General features: G+C 38.3%; 2 protein-coding genes across 4 annotated transcripts in view; one reads left to right on the top strand and one right to left on the bottom strand.

Annotated features, from left to right (window-relative positions):
* LOC112158994 (kelch-like protein 12) overlaps positions 1 to 17,285 on the top strand; it is a 145,982-nt gene that overhangs the window by 118,082 nt on the left and 10,615 nt on the right. The window contains exons 1-4 of one of the 3 annotated variants that reach the window (XM_024292740.2): positions 13,082 to 13,366; positions 13,455 to 13,568; positions 15,393 to 15,619; positions 16,014 to 16,167. In XM_024292740.2, the coding sequence (XP_024148508.1) occupies positions 13,511 to 13,568; positions 15,393 to 15,619; positions 16,014 to 16,167 (439 nt within the window). In that variant the 5' untranslated portion in view covers positions 13,082 to 13,366; positions 13,455 to 13,510. Of the gene's footprint in view, positions 1 to 13,070; positions 13,367 to 13,454; positions 13,569 to 15,392; positions 15,620 to 16,013; positions 16,168 to 17,285 lie in introns of those variants that run through there. The other 2 variants (XM_024292742.2, XM_024292743.1) reach the window with 2 other exon arrangements.
* On the bottom strand, positions 834 to 13,039 carry LOC112158996 (protein tyrosine phosphatase non-receptor type 1). The gene is made up of 9 exons (XM_024292745.2): positions 12,557 to 13,039; positions 11,936 to 12,026; positions 11,168 to 11,268; positions 9,347 to 9,445; positions 6,993 to 7,130; positions 6,110 to 6,319; positions 5,859 to 6,020; positions 5,613 to 5,773; positions 834 to 2,688 (listed from the first exon to the last, which is right to left on the bottom strand). Exons 1-9 carry the CDS (start codon positions 12,611 to 12,613, stop codon positions 2,424 to 2,426), a joined length of 1,284 nt encoding a protein of 427 aa, XP_024148513.1. The 5' UTR covers positions 12,614 to 13,039; the 3' UTR covers positions 834 to 2,423.

The raw sequence follows: 17,285 nt of genomic DNA, 5'->3' as shown, positions 1-17,285 counted from the left end.
TTATAGGAACCACAAGATTGAGGGTGTTTTTATAGGAATGTTTGACCATTCTTCCAAAAGTGCATTGGTCAGGTCACACGCTGATGTTGGTGGAGAAGGCCTGACTCTCAGTCTGCTCTAATTTATCCCAAAGATGCTCTATGGGGTTCAGGTCAGGACTCTGTTTAGACCTGTCCAGTTCATCCACACCAGACTCTGTCCTCCAAGTCTTTATGGACTTTACTTTGTGCACTGGTGCAGTCATGCTGGAAGAGAAAGGGGTTGCTCCAAACTATTCCCAAAAGGTTGGAAGCATGGAATTGTTTAAAGTGTTTTGGTATCCGGAAGCATTCAGAGTTCCTTTCACTGGAACTAAGGGGTCAAGCCCAACTCCTCAAGAACAAGCCCACACCATCATTCCTCCTCCACCAAATGTCACACTCGGCACACTCTACAGTCTGAATCCTATGACAGTTCCACGCTGGAATTCTCTGAGCTCCTGAGAGCAAAACATTCTTTCACAAATGTTTGTAATGAATGTCTGAATGTTTGATTTTATACACCTGTGGCCAGAACAAGTGATTAGGACACCTGATTCTGATCATTTGGATGAGTGAGCCAATATAGTGTGTGTGCTACCCTGCAACAGGGCCCAACTGTAATAGGGATAGGCTCCAGCAGCCCCTTGACTATGAAAAGGAATCAGTAGATTCTGAAAATGAATGGATGACAGTTGAAACATGGATATGGTTAATCAGAGGTTATATCTACAGATCCAAACTTTTTTTAAAACTTAAAGAAAAAAATATAAATACCCAGACCTTAGAGGTAAAATATCTAAACAGAAAGTCATCGTCAATCCAGGTTGGGTTTTATTTATTTATTTAACAACAAATGTAAATAAAAAAATACATGTTATTGAGCTCAGCATAAGTTTAGAAAAACAGGAAAACCTGGAGCAATTGCTGCACCGGTACTGAGATTTTATCTGTGGCAAGAGCAGAAAACAAAAGACTCAACACACTTAAACCTGATGATTGGAATACATATGTATATGCATACATACATAAATACACACACGTGTGAATGCGTGTCCCTGCAGAGGACATGAATACATTCTAAAGAAAAGTACTGCTGTCGGACAAAGTCAGGAACTTTGTCCAGCCCCGAAGGTAAACGAATGGTAGCAGCTTAACTAATCTCTTTTTTTAGGAATAAACGGTCAATTCACAAATGCAACATGCTCAAAAATAATCATAGAAAACAATGCAGCCAGCTCTGGAACACACCACGGATCATCTCTACAGTGTTTTTGTCCTCATCCTCGTGCTGGTGTTTGGATTTTTTTTCATTATTTTTAGGATTATTCGTAATCTCTGCTCCAACGATATTCTAACAATGTAAAGGGGCATACATTTATTTATTATTTATTCTTTCTACTTTATGTTTTTCTATTTTATTGCTGGCAAATGGAGGAGAGTGTGAGTTTCTTTGAAAGTTTTAGATTGAAAACGGTTTTAACATTGGTCTGACGCCTCCTTGGTTCGATCTAAGCGAGGGGGGGGTGTCCTCTATCAAGGCTACATGTTTTCACGTAACACTGATGCATTTCCAAAAGTAGAAATCACAGATCCCCCCCCCATCCAAAACAGAAAACGGGCTGTCCCATCTGCAGCTCACATCTGACTCTCCCACTAATGCATGAATATTTCTTACTGAGAAGGTTAAATTCACAAATGCTCAAATATACACACACACATAACGTATGTATTCAGTCGGTCAAACACGGGCCTCCAGCGGGGGTGGAGAACAGCACCCACGCCTGCATGCGACCTGCTAGGCGCATCTCTCCTCTCAGGTCGAACTACAATCAAAGTTGCGTTTCCCACGAGCATTTAGTCACAGCGGCTTGTCAAAAAAATAAAAAATATCAGAGTTTACTGTTTGATTTATGCAAGCACAGGAATAAAATCTGTATGAACATGATTTAAAGATGGAAAAATAAATAAAAAAATAAATCAAAGAACACATTCAGGTGTCATTTTGGTAACTAAGCGGAGATGCGTGTTTGAGGACAGAAGCCGTTCTCTGGTTCACACACACACACCGGCTCTGGCTTCACAAACATTGTTCAGAAAAGATCACCATGCGTTTTCGAGTCCGTGTGTAGGTCTGTACACGTGTTTGGGGATGTGGCACCTGAAAAAAGCGAGGCCCTGAGCACCTAAGATGGCGTACGGATAGAAGGTTTGGATAAGTTGTGGGCGGCGGCCAGCCTCTTCCCACACAGCATTCATACGATTAAAAAACAGGTGAACCTGAATGTCCCGAATGCCGGCGTCCACTCAACTGCAGAGTCAAAGAATACCGATCGGCCATCCGAGTCCATTTTACGACGACGGTGGAATAACAGGAGCAAAACAGAGGAGGAGGGAGGGCAGACATCAGTGGAAATAGGCTCGATACCAAACGTAAGCACTGAGAGCCAGCGCCGTGCACAGGCACACGTTGGTTAGGAGAGGGGACCAGTTCCCCGGGACAGGAGACCTTCCCGTTGGCTGCTCCTGCGCTTCAGGCAGCTCCTGCTCCCGATGGGGTTTTCTTAAAGCTTTGGAGGTAGGATCATCCACATCTGGCAGGTCTTCACCGTCTGACGGAGGCTGGGGGTCGGCTACGTTCCTCTTCCGAACATTTCCATCTTGTGAGAACCTGAATCGGAAAACAATGTCAGATCGGGACATTTCACTTCTCATTTCATGCATATAATAGCTGAGATGAGAATTTCCCTGTCAAATTTTAACTTAGTAAACCTCTAAATAATAGTTTATTTATATACACAAGTATAGCTGCAACTATGATTTCTCAAATTCAGATGAAGACGTTTTTAAAGGGTAACCAAACACTAAATCAACTTTTTTGGGCTGTTGACTCTAAAAACGGGGCTTTAAAATTGGTCATTGCCAAATTTTTGACAAATTAAAATAAACTTGTTTAATTCTTGAAAATATAGTCAAAAGCCACCTGTGTGCTGACCCCTATAGGATAAAACGAGGCATTACAGAATTTTGTGATTGGTCAAACCACGTCATTTCAGAAGTCCCGCATTATAATCTGCAGCTCCAGTAATGATAACAGTTTTTTTAAGATTTATTTTATGCACATCACCAGTAGCTCCTTAGAAATACAATTCTGGGTTTGTGTGTGGGACTGTTGGCTCAGAGAAATCCCTCCCCTTCCCCATCACTGAGAGCTCCGTTTGCACGCTTATAGCCTCAAGCTAACAATAGCTGCGCAAAAATAACAACGAGCAATATTGGATCAATCCAGTCGTACAGTTTTGAGCCAGAATCACAATTCGCTACAGCACGAGTGTCGATGGCGTGTCGGGTCTCCCACTCCCCTCCCCATGGACCTCCTGGCCCATGGGGAGGGGAGACTGTGTCACTAGTCTGAACTTTTTCAAGCATCTAGTTTTCCTTTGCTGCTTTGTAAACTATTTTACATTTCAGAAAAATGCTACAAGAACATGTTAAAAACACAAAAAAGACGATTTTCATTGGAATTGGTCTTTAAAAACCATTCTTATATTCAACAAAAACTATTTTATTTTAACATCTCCATTGTAAATTGCCTCTAACACAATGTGTAACTAAATACAAGCAGTAAAAATGTTTATAGATCAACACGGCCGGCTGGCTTAAGCATCTCATGAGGTAAACACCACACACGCTTGAAAGAATAGGCAGGCTGACCTTACTCCGAACAACTGAAGCCCAAGAAAGCAGAGAGCTGGGAAAATAAAATCCAGATTTTCCCAAATAATACATTTATTACAATGAATTTAAAATAATTGATAAAATTAATTTGTTGCCTACTACACGTATTTAAGCTCAAAGTAGTTAAGGATTTCTGCATTTCTCACTTTCTGAACATTCTCTTACCAAATTATTGGAACAAGTATGCTTCAATTTTGAAGTAAAATGCACTTTTTTCCACTATTTCTAATCATGACAGTGGGGTAATAACGATACACCCCGCAACTTTACAGTAAAAGCACAGAGATTTATTTAAATATACAAAACCGTTCTTTTAAAACATAAATGACAGCATGTTTGGGTGAGAATGACCCGTCGATGTGCATGGCTGGGACACAACAGTCAACCTGGCAGGTTTCTCTGTTACAGATAAGCCTGGCAGATGCAGATGCTGCCTCATTTGACTGGTGTAGCGTCACATTTGAGCTCACACTTCACAGCTAATTTAAATGCTTCAAGCAGATTAGAGGCAAATCTCCAAATATTGAAAAAACAGTCAGATCCAAAGCACAACTGTTGGATGACTATCTTATCTGGAAGAGATCATCATAAATGTATTTTTTAATAAACGTATCTGTTGAAATAGGAGAAGTTGCACATCAATCCATATTTGGTTTTGAGACAAAAACGATATTAGCATTTGCTTGGGCAAACTGCATGCTGCATGCTGCAACATGCGATATGACGCGCGGCGCTGCTGCTAGCAGCTGACGGCTGAGGGATCGGCATGCCGACATTCCAGCAAAAGATCCCTCACAACAAGCTACTGGTCCAGACATTTCCTTCTAGATGCACTGCACTGATGGGAGGTTATTCATCACTCTTCTAATACCAGAGCCCAACTGCAGTTCCAGCAGTCAAAAAACAATAGCCAGAACAGGAAGTCCATCTCATATCACTCATAAAAAAAACAAAACATTATTTTAACTGGGAACCCTAACAGTTACAATTTTTACTGTTTTAAACTTTGATGAAAGTTTTTTCTTTTTTTTTTCCAATTTTGAACATTTTTGGGTAGGGTTAGGGTAAATTTTATACCTTTAACCTTTCGCCCAATGACGTCAGGCGGCATATTGTCTGCAGTCAGGCCCCTCAGAGTAGCAGTGAGGATAAGACTCTTCACAGTAGTTGATTAAGAATCAACTTTTTGATTAAGAATCAATTATCTGGGAGGATAAGGCTTATTAATGACATTTTTTTTAAAACTAACATACATGGACCACTTACAATAACTAACAATTTGAATGTTTTGTTTTAATGAAATATATGTATTATTAGTATGATAGATACAAAAATCAATTTGCTTTGACCTTATTTTAACATGTTTAGCTTTTAATGTAAATATGATTAATTAGTTTCTAAATGTTGTGAAATCCTTTAAAAGTTTATGTGAAACTTGTAAAATGTGTGGATTTTCTGCTTATGAACCCCAGGAAGACTAGCGACCACTTTGTGGAAGCTAATGGGGTTCCAAATAAACAAATGTAGCGGGAGCTCACTTTTGGACCGGAGCCGAACAGCGATTTTGCAGCACATCAAAACAGAGGATGCAAATTTACCCCGCGAATTAAGTTTGATGTGATTTGGGTTTTTAATCCAGTCGGACCACAAGAAAAGACTTTAAAAATGGACATCAAGGGTTAAATTGAGGGGAGGACGCACACTCAGGTCTGTGATAACCGATGTAACTGATGCTGCTCTCCTTCCTGAGTCTCACTCAAAGGAAACCTCAACATTCAAATGAACTTCTGATAAATGAAAAACAGCAATGGAAGTTGACCTTTGTTCACAGAAACAGAACACAACTGGAAATATTACCCTTGAGTGGGAATCCTCATCTCCTGGATGATCTCTACATTTTCAGGGAAGAAGGATCGCCCGGTTTTGCCGTTGTAAGGGTCCCTCGGAGGAGGAAGAGGAGGGGGAGGCGTAAATTCTGGAGGTTCGTCTTCCTCGTTCGAGAGCTCTTTCCACGACTCCTTAGAAGTAAGACATCCCAAGTTATCAACATGTATCGGACAACAGCCTGCAAGCATACGAGTAAAGGAGGGAAGCTGAACTTACCTGCAGCGATACGTCCCCCTTGATGTACTTTGCACCTTCTATTACAGCCAGGTAAGAAAAGCGAAGCTGATCTGCAGTTTGTATCAAGCCCATTCGATAGCGACGCATCTCCAGCAGCACATCGCGGATACGCACAGAGGATGGGTCCTTCCGAAGAGACATCTGAACCACAAACAGTTCAGTCACACTTTAGCGTCCAAGTTCTCCGAACATCAATTTTCCTGAGCCAAAAACAGAGTTTCTGTACAGACCAACAAGAGGCAGGTGTCCACGAGACAGAAGGTTCCAGAGCGCCCGATGCCAGCGCTGCAGTGCACCACCACTGGTCCCTGGTCGGAATTCAGACAGCCCGACTCCCTCACCTTGAACAGGAAGTTTAGGAAAGAGGCGGGAGATTCCGGTACCCCAAAGTCTGGCCAAGTGGTGTAGTGGAAATGTAGGATCTCACGGGTCTCCTGAGTCTACAGGAGGAGGAAAGGGAAGATGTGTTAGGCAGCAGAACTAAAGGGGGGATCGTGTAACTATAGAGACAAATACAGCAATGAAAAGCACCAAAGATACACAGAGATGAAGGGGACCAGAACGATTTCATTTCTCATTTTTATGGTCACAGTTGCACAAATAATACAGAGGAAGTGTCATTTTCTATAAACATTGTGCATTAAAAACCCACTCCGGTCATCTTTTGATCTATTTTTAAAGTGTTCTCAGTGGTCTTTTCATTACAATTATGTTGTTTTTAGCCAACATAAAAACAACATGTGTTATTTTCTAGGACATAGTTTCTGCAGAGCAGCAGGAGTTCACGAGAAATTTGCCTCTAAGTTGTGGGCATGACTGATGGTGTGGAGCAACCTCTTCCCTAATTCCTGTCATCTATTCACTATTTAAATAAGAAAATACTAAGAAATGTAAAATTCTTAGACAATTTGTCCAAGCTTTTCTTTTAGGAGCGATCTCTCTCATTTGCAGTAATATTTTATTATGAAATCATTAATGAATGTAGAATTAAGCCTAAATCATTTCATAATTTGACTCTTTTAATGTGTTTTTTTTCAGTCAGTGCAAGTTATGCAATCCTATGCAAGTCCTTGTGTTTTATGAATGGGCAATAAACCGAGGCAGAAAACTTACCGACAGGTTTTCTAGCTCAAGCTGACGGATTGTGTAATAAGACTTGACGTCCTCTGAGACAAGCGTCAGCTTGAAGTTGGTGTCTTCGAAGATCGCATCTCTCTCCTCTTTGTAGGGCCAATACTGGGCGCATTTAATCTGAAACCACATGAGAGTCAAACAGTTTATCGTGGAAAAAGGAAAACTGCTGCAACTTCCTGGGAAAGATGAACGCAGTAGCCTGGTTTTTATTTTATCTTTAGTTGGAATAAATCTTTTTAATATCTGGGGAGAAATTTGGCAGTGTTGTCCAAGAAACCAATCAGTTTTGTCCAAATGCTCCTATAAGTTGTTTCAGTGTTTAGGTTTCCAAACCTGTCAGCTAAATCCTTAAAATGTATTAAAATTGGCAGACGGAGCACGCAGGTACCCACAAAAACTATGAATTAAGGTCGTAGACCCCTTAGCGAGCCCATGCTCATGCACATTTTTTCTACAGGCAAACGACAAGTCATAGCAAACACTGAACAGTAAGTAAGGGTGAATGAAGTAGGTGAGATTCAACCTCCTCAAACCCAATCAGCCAATCAGAGTGTAGTTTGTGTGAGCATCCTACAGGCACTTGCAAACCCAGTTCCTCCTGCATTTGTGACCGCCTAGTGGCCCGGACAGCCAAAAACCTGCAGCGCCCGTAGGGGGTGCATGTGACTTAAGTAGGGCTGCCACGGCGACTAATTTAATAGTGGATTAGTATTTTCTTTATTTTTTATTTCTTTTCTATTTTATCTAAAAACTCAACTGTGCCTGCTTTCTAACGCCACGACTTCCATTGTCTTTGAAACACATGCGCAGTGGTGCCAATACAGGTCAGTAGTGATGTCACAGGAAGTTCTAGGAAGGTTTGGGTAGCGTAATAACACGCCAACGGAGCTTGAAAGTGTGGGAAACTTAAAAAAAATAAAATAAAAAAGTGCCCTGTGCAATATGTGAACGACAGAACTTGTGTTCCATGGCAACACTACGGTGATGCATGAACACCTGAAGAGGAAACACGTCAAGACTGAGAATGATGACGCTGAAGAGGGATCTGCGTCTAGCTAACCTAAGCTAACATTAGTGCAAACAGAGCAAAAAAAGCTAAAAAAAATGATCCTCTATAATGTTGGAGTAAAAATGAGGGGAGTTTCCCCACATTGTCATGGCTAGCTAAATGTTTTCTGTGCATCGCTACAAAATGTCTCTGCTGAAGCGAACATCTGCTCTCAAAAGTCATTCTGCAAGACATGTAGAAATACTAACTATCCAGGCTACGAGCAAGAGCAATTTAGAGTTATATAGAGTAAAACCGTAGGGAAGTAGAATACAGTTGTGAGCGTTCAGCACCACAAAATGTTATATTTGAGTCATTGAGACCAAAAGTTTATCTTTTGGGAAAAATAGTTTCCGCAGGATTCATTAAATGTCATTATTTTTAGTTTCTTTAAAGCTAATGATGGTTAAAATTTGTTTTTTACATCCGGTTTGCACAAGACTCGATTAGTCGACTAATCGGGGAAAAATAAGCAATGATTAGTCGACTATTAAAATAATCTTAGACTTAAGTCCTCCATAGGCCGGACAATGACGGTCAGCGGAGTTTGAGACATAGAAAGCATGCAGGTTGGTGGACTCTGAGACCCTTCGAAGAAACCGAAGTCTGCGTAGTTTGCAACTGATTGACAAAACCATTAATATGTGGCTGGACCACCTTAAGGTTTGATTAGAGCACTCTTTTACCACAATCCTTTTGATAAACTTCAGCAAAGTCACATTTATTCCTGGATGACTTCCATTAACGAACATGTTAAGGAGAATCTGATTAATGATTCTCAACAGTCTGGATATGGTGGAGGTCAATCCATGAGTAGATGAGCGGTGCAAGAATCCTTGCATTGTCATCTTTGGAATATGGTCATCCCAACCTCATTCTGTGGGTTATTGATGATGATGAACCTCAAACCAAACAACCGCAACAACCCCAGATCCAATAGATCTGCCATTTTTCCTCAAACGAGTACGTCCATCCCTCCGGAACACAGATAAACCTTTTATCTCCCTAAAAACACCTTCTGACCCTTCTGAGACAGTCAAACACCTTCTCTTTCCAACACCTTCTTCCCGTTTCAACCAGAAGCTTCTCAACGCTTAGGGTCAAATTAATAACTCGACCTAAGTTGAAACATAATCCGTGAAGTCGTTCTCTGAAGTGAAACGGTTACCCAAAATGCCTTGTTAAATCCAGGTGGTGACCTTTCCTGGTCAGACCATGTGATTCAGCTCTAGTGTCTGACATAGGGCTCTGGTTACCACTGTGTGTAGAGAAAACACCGACTTACAGAGCCTTTCTCGATGACTCGGTTCAGCATCACCACGCCGCGGCTCCTCTGCTCCCACACCATCTCCCAGAAGTGGCCGCATGTACTTGGAAGGGGTCCCTAAACACGAAAACGAAGGAAAATTGCTTTAACCTCTTATGACTTTATATTAGGATATTTTTTTAAAACATATTTGGAGACATTTCTCAGGAATTTCATCACCAAAAAAAGATGATTTTAACCACTTATGACTTTATTCTTGGAATTATTCTGAGACATAAGAATATAAAACATTGTTGGAGATGTTTTCATAAAGTTTCATAACAAAAAAAAACTATATTTGTCTAAAATGATTCATAAATCATGTGTAAAAGAGGTCTGAAGATACAAGAAAAAAATGAAAAAATAACATTTATGTTTATTTTTTTCCCTCTTTATTTTTTTTATTCAAATGTACAAGCATTTTGGAGTAAAAGTTAAAAAAAAAAACAAAAAAAAAAACTAAAACTTGCCCCAAACTTGCTTTTAAGCAACATTTTCAGTTCTTGGGATCATAAGAAAAGTTGACTTTAAAAATTTTAGACCAATCACACAGCAGCAATCAGACTAATCAACTACTCCTCCCTGTAATTAGCCACATTTGATATTTTACAATAATGTATATTTTAAATTAAACTAATAATGAGAGCCAGGAAACAGCAGGTGATCCTCAAAGACATGCTGCTGCGCCAGCATAGATGAAGGGGAGGCCATTCCTACTAGATGTAGACTCTTCAGCCGTGTGACCATCATTTTTAGGGAAAAACATCTGGGTTTTTCTCACGCTTTTGTTTCCAAGAATGTAGCTGATTTTTTTTTTTTTTAAGTGAGAATGTTCAATGGGATCCACAAAATAAACATTTGTAGCCAAAGTCGGAGCTTAACAAAAATAAAAAATAAAATAAACGTGGCCATTGTTCTCAATCACTTTAAAATACCTCCACATTACTGACTTTTAAAGGAAGGCGCAAGATCATCTATGATTAACCAAACTTTGAACCCACCAAAAACTGAATGCTTGCAATATTTGGCCAAATATATTGGGTGCATCTCTAATGTTTGACGAGACACTTCTGCGTATTCCGTTTCACACAGGAGGTACCACTTCTCGACCTGCTGTGGTGCATGTCGCCTTTCATCCTTGACAATCTAATACTCTGCAGTAGGCCTTAAAGACCCACATGTTATTGTATTGCAGCATTTTTTATACAAATAATTTTCTGCCTAAATTGCATTTCTAAGTTTTTCTTTTTTCCATGAATCAGGAGCAAACAAAACAAAAATGCAGCTTGAAAAAGCTCACAGTTGTGATGTAGAATCTGATGAGCAAGGCAAAGTCTCACTTATCTGCTTTATTCCGATACATCCACTTGCAGACAAATAGATGCAGTTACGTCTTTGTTTTCTTCATTTGAGCTGGCATCTGGCTCAAAACAGTCGAGCTCAAATATTTCTCGGGATGATGGGATATCAGCAGAGGCTTACTTCTGCTGAAAGAGTCCCTCTAATAGCTAAAAACGGCATAACGCTTTAAAAAAAGATGATTGGAGTGGGACTTTAAATCCCGTTTGTTGCCTTTTCTGTTCTAATATTTTAAAAATAGTCTATTTTCTATAGATTCAAGACATAATATAAAGCCAAAACAGAAATGTTTGACAGTGGAAAAATGCTTCTCGACATCCTTGAAACACTCCAAGCCCCTACTTTAAACTTTAGTAATTTTTTTTTTAGAAATAAACACGTAAAAATCCTATTTGTGGTCAATTTACATATACTCTCTGGGGATAACAAATATTTCCATACCTGAGTGAGAATATAGTTCCTCTGTGCCTCCTCCACTGTTATTAGGCTGGCATTGATGTAGTCATTTTCACCCAGCTGCAGGCATATCCTGCTGTGGTCAACTGCGGACAGGGACGTCAAAATGTATTTCTTAATAGACAAACAATGGTAAACAAAGGGGGGGGGGGGGTCAAAACCAGCAGCCGGGGAGTTTCAAAACTGAGCGTGAACATTGTGACAACGACAGAACCTCAGAGCACAACTGAGAACAGCGTGAACAAGTTTCAGGTTCCCCATTTTCACATCTCGCCAAAGGTGGGGAATACAAACTGCAAATTTGCAACCCAGGCTTTATGATTTGCATAGCTTCTTTAATGTAAAAAAAAGAGGAAACCACTGAAGTTCAGCTGTTGATCTGGAAGTTTTATTTGATTTATTTATAATTATTTTGGAGTGCAGATGCATGGTCTAAAAAAAAAAAGCAAGACAACTATTTATACTAACAGACAAATGTAAAGATGCTAATCAGAAGCTACGCTAAACATTTTGATTAAAGTGTTACTTTTATATTAGCTTGTAAATGCACCTATGTAACCAATGATGCTATGATGTGACCACTGGTTAATAGATGGGTGTGCTGGTGTGCACTGCTATACATAACATAGTATTTGTAATGTAGTTAATCTGATCAGACTATATATATTAAACTAGTTTCCATGACTACTTAAGAAAATCAGTATTATAACATCGAAGAATCAAAACTTGAGTGTTAAGCTCATCATGACTTACAGGGACTGACGTCTCTGTAACGGTTCCGATTCTTGTTTTCGGGTAACTTGGCGATCTTACAGGGAAGTTCACACGATTGTTGCCGAATCTCCTGTTGACCAAAAAATATATTTAGTTTGTTTCACATCGTTAAAAGTGCCTTTTAAGTCATTTAGGAGTGTCTAAGTGTGCGTGAAATACCCCCAAAACGATCAAAATATGTATTTTACAGCTTACAATAATTCGTAAATATTAATAAAGACAAAGTTTATCTTGTTAATGCTTTTTTTAAAGTGTAAAAAAGTTAACCGGTTCGGTTATAAACATAATTTAAAGCTTCAAAAATGATGTATGTTGCATTGCCTCATGGGACGTGCTGCAGGTTTAAGACCCGGGCAGACACATCCATCAACCAAAAGGTCCGAGCACCAAAAAAAGAAAGAAAGAAAAAAAGAAAGAAAAAAAAACACGGACCGACCACACAAGGAACAAAGCCACCGGTTAGAAAAAAATACAGAGAAAATTGGGGACTGAAATTTACTACTCCACTCATAAATCGTGGCGAAAGTGAGAAATGTTGCCTCGAAAAGTGACAGCTTCACCCAAGGCTGATTTCCACCTTGACATATCGAGAGTTCCTACCTGATAAATGGCGTTCCAACTCCCGTTTTCATCGATTTCCAAAAATTCGGCTTCCATTGCTTACAATCCGGCAGACTGTCTTTTTTTTTTTTATTCCCTCTCAATGATGCGACAGCACCGCGAAGATTAAACGAATGGTACTTGAACAGTTTCCTGTATTAGCTGCCAAGTGTTTGGCCGTTGCGATTCTTAGTACGGCTGCATAGATTATACAGCGGCTCTGAGCGGAAACACGCTGCTAGCTCCTCCTACAGTGTAGCTGACGTCCTTGGGTGGCTAAAAAAGAGCAAAGTGAGTTTTTAGGCGGGATTAAAGCAACCGCTGCTGGTTGTTTTGGCGACGTAACTCGATTTTTAACTTTTATTCGGATCCGGAATGTAACTCGCCCCCCTTTTAAGCGATCATTTTACCATTCCCACGGCAGTAACACAGACAGACAGACGAGTGCGCGCTGAAGGCATCTTGTTTCTGGAAAGAAGAGCGTCCGGCTTGACGGGGAGCGCGCACGCACATTTACGTAGCGGTCTGTTTACGTCCAATCTGAGGGGGTCGGAGAAGCTGCAGTTTGATCAACGAAAGTGCTGCTTGTGTAAACACCATTTAGCGCCATAGTATGAGGCTTTTTGGGGGGGACATTTTGTACCCGAAAGTCCTCCCAAAAGCCGCATATAGCCTGACTTAAATCATGCCGTGATGGATTAAGTGTTTATTCTTCGGACAGCACGAGCTGGGACGAGAGACTTTGATGCTAATGCTAGCTAGGAAAGCAACTTAGGTGTAGGGGTTGAATCAGCCTTACCGCAGCGACAGGTATTTTCCCAAGTTCTTAATGTGTGTCGCTTACTGTGCTGTCTTCCTCTGGCCGTCAGTGTACTTTATGTGGCTCTCTTTTCCAAAGTTTCTGTCTGTCGTTGGTGTTAGCCATCAGCTGTCGCTGGCTACTGCTGCTAGCTCATGTGTAGCTATAGTTATTGCCTCCCAGTCGTGGAAAAAGTGTTCAGGTCCTTTAACGGTAAGTTGTTTTAGCAACACTACAGTCATAATGCTGATAGTGATAATATTTAACATCCAAATAATGGTTATAAACTGGGGAAGGTATTTTGTTTGTAAGAAACGAGTGCGTTTCTTCTTCTGTTTTTGTTTTATTTTGAAAATCTGAGTTGGAATAACTATTAAAGTGGTGACTTTACTTGTGATTGTTTTTACTACATTTGCAATAGAAGTAAATAGCTGAAAATAAGATATTATTTGTTAAATACAAACACTAAAACACAACATCTGAAACTTAGTTATTTTTTTTTAAAGTTGAGGTTTGTTGTTATATGTTTATAACCCAAACACTGATTATTAGGGGTGTAACAATTATTCAATAAATCGATTTCTAGTTTTACGATCCAACCCAACCGATCTGTCTGAAGTTGTTAATTGAATCAAATCATATTGACCTATGCCATTAGAAGTCATTTCAAAATAAGATAAATTGATTTAGGAAAGTACCATTCAGAGAGACATGGTAGATTTATGTTACCGTGACTAAAAAAATGACTAATTTCCATCACAAAAAATGATCAGTCAAAAAAATTGAATGTGTGGAAAAACTTTAAATTTTGAAAAAATGTAGTAAATGTTCTGTTGGTGTTATTTTGATGTAGAAAAAAACAGTGGGCTGAACTTCATGAACATAAAACATGAATGGATTTGACAATAATTCTTATTTACTTGTTTGTTTGTACACATATTTAATTTATACTTGATTATCTTGAAGAAATACAAGGAATGTGGAAAACTTCACCTGCTCTGTTCAGTACCAGGTATTTATCTCTGAGTCACACTGGTTGAAGTTTTTGCTAAAAATTGATTTTACGTCACATCGTTCAAAGGGAATAACAATTAATCGGAGCGACCACATAAAATGATTTGAATCAAATCTACTGAAAATTTATTAAAATGAATCGTGACACTGAATATATACAAACTTTTGCTTCAGTGTTTAAGTTTTATTTGGCTTGGATTTTTCAAATAGTTTATTTCAAGCAATCAAAATAAACAAATAAATAAAGAAGACAAGCAATAGATCTATATATCTAAGCATAGTTTTATCAATGTTTGAATAATGAGTCATGGATTGATTGGAAAATATGTATGCTTACACATACATCCACAAACACCTGTTGTCATAAATACACATATGTGCACTTATGCATGCAGTACATGACATACCGAAACCAATAAATATTAAGTTTGTAGAAATAAATATAATAAAAGCCGTCAGAGGAAGCAAACTAGGGTATTCCCACCTCTGTCGTGTTAATGTTTTTGATCAATTGCTTGAAGGATTGTGTGAGGATCACCCTGTTATGCTTTTATTAACTTTTTATATTATTATTTTGTTATCATTATTTCATTATCAATTTCTTAACCTTTAATCAACTATTTATAGGTTGCCTTGAGATGTGCAGATGAAGGTGCTCTTTGCTTTACAGGAAACATGCTAACAATTTGAATAAATAATAGGTTTGTAGTTTTAGTTTACTGGTTTTAGTTAATTTTAGTTAAGTTGTTTTTTACTGTTAACATGTCAAATTACAGCAATATGAGAGGTTTAAGCCACTAAAATGAATAAAATCTTCGTTTCTATCTCAAACCTGTCATTTTTTAAATCTTAAATAATAAAACACCTCGTTATTTGTCACTGACACATGATTGATTCTTTGAGCAGTTTTGTTCATGTTTGTTTATTTTATTTTTTTGCATGTGTTTTAAGGCACATTGTTAGATGATAATACTCGTTGTGATTCTTTACTCACAGTTTTTTTTTTTGTATTTATTCCTTTAGACTCTTGTGGAAGTTTGAGGTCCTTGAGGGATTCTCAAAGCAGCATGGCTCCCAAAGACATCATGACCAACTCCCACGCCAAATCCATCCTCAATGCCATGAACTCGCTTCGCAAGAGTAACACGCTCTGCGACATCACTCTGAGGGTGGAGAACACAGACTTTCCCGCACATCGGATCGTCTTGGCTGCCTGTAGTGACTATTTCTGTGCCATGTTCACCAGTGAGGTAAAAATAGATCATGTTTGTCAATGTCTGTCACATTCGCATAATAAACATGCATTAGTACTTTTTATGTTGGATTATTTCACCAATTAAGCTGATATGTTTGAGGATTGTGAGCAATTTTGTTAAAAAAGAAATAAAACTAAATAGAAAGTGTTTAATTAAATGTATTAAGATACTGTAGCATTCTCCTACCACTTGAGGGCAGCCTCAGAAATATGAAAAATATGTCTCAGAATATAGGGAAACTAAAATAAAAGTAGATTATTACATTCTAAAGACACTTTTGTTGAATCTGTTTTTACCCTTTTAGCTCCACATCTCTTATTTGTTCCATAAATTACAGGATTAAAGTAATAAGATTAGTAAATAAGACTTGTTTGTTTTGGTCCCCCAGCTTGCAGAAAAGGGGAAGTCTTTTGTTGATATTCAAGGACTGACTGCATCTACCATGGAGATCTTGTTGGACTTCGTCTACACAGAAACGGTGCTCGTCACGGTGGAAAACGTGCAAGAGTTGCTGCCCGCAGCTTGTTTGCTTCAGCTGAAAGGTAATTTTGATCTGATTTACTAAATATAAATATATTCTCCAGAGAACTGGCCTTATAGTGAGATATTTACTGTCTGTCTAATGCAGCATTTTATTAGACATGAAATAGAATAGATGAGGCTCGCTTTGTTTGTTAGGAACTATAATTGGTGCAATACAAGAAAGTGGATACACAAAACATTTTTTTTTAAACATTTCTTGGGGTTAAAATAGACTCACTCACTTTTTTATAATTCTCTTGAATGTACCCAGACATTTTCCTGTCATGATTCAGAAGTTTTAATGTTAGTTAAATGCTAAAAACAAGCAGCCAAAAAAAAGACAAACACAATTTGAATGAACCTTGGTGAACTATTGCTGTGAAATATATCTAGCCATAACATTTTTTTTAATTTGAAGGAAAATTTTCCTGTTTTTGAAACTTTTGCATATTTATTTTAGTTCTGATAGTTATTTCCTTCAACAATCTCATGTTTCAAGACCAGAAAGTAGCTGCTATTGAAAAAAATAAATTATGTTTTTACATTTTGAAATTTTATTTTCCTGAAGCTCTTATTTTAGTTTGAATTTTTATGTTTCGAATAAATAAAAAAAAATTATCATGATTTTAATAAACAGCAATGTAATTGCTCCTCATTTATCACATGAGTCACATTCTAAATAGACTTTGAAGTAGTTATCTTTTTTTTTATTATGGATGTTTATTATAAATGTTTTACGGCCTCACTGCACACTTTATTCACTTACCTCATGAATATTTTCATACTTTTCTCTCTTGTTTAAACTCTTAAAGTCAAACTTTTGTAGAAAAATGTAAAAAAAATAATAAAAATGAAAATCTGATCACGTTGAAGGTTCATATACAGACAAAATTGTTGGTACCCCTCAGACAAACCCACAATTCTCACTGAAATTACTCAAAACTTAACAAAGTAACAATAAATAAAAATTTCTTGAAAATTAAACAATCAAAATCCGCCATCACTTTTGAATTGTTGATTAACATAATTATTTAAAAAAACAAACTAATAAAACAGGAGGCATGGCACAGACTGACCGTGCTCAACAACCAATCAGGATGCAGTACACAATGCCCCCTTAAAAAAAAAAAAAAAAAAA

Source organism: Oryzias melastigma, linkage group LG7 (genome assembly GCF_002922805.2).
Source record: "Oryzias melastigma strain HK-1 linkage group LG7, ASM292280v2, whole genome shotgun sequence".
NCBI lineage: Eukaryota > Metazoa > Chordata > Actinopteri > Beloniformes > Adrianichthyidae > Oryzias > Oryzias melastigma.
This window is presented reverse-complemented; position numbering and strand designations above follow the sequence as displayed.

Bases quoted from the DNA above. Each gene is read 5' to 3' on its own strand.
- LOC112158996 (XM_024292745.2), bottom strand. From the start codon at position 12,613: ATGGAAGCCGAATTTTTGGAAATCGATGAAAACGGGAGTTGGAACGCC. The intron at 9,446-11,167 runs GTATGGAAATAT...TTTCGTGTTTAG, and splicing joins GGAACTATATTCTCACTCAG to GGACCCCTTCCAAGTACATG. The intron at 2,689-5,612 runs GTAATATTTCCA...TTTCCGATTCAG, and splicing joins ATGAGGATTCCCACTCAAGG to GTTCTCACAAGATGGAAATG.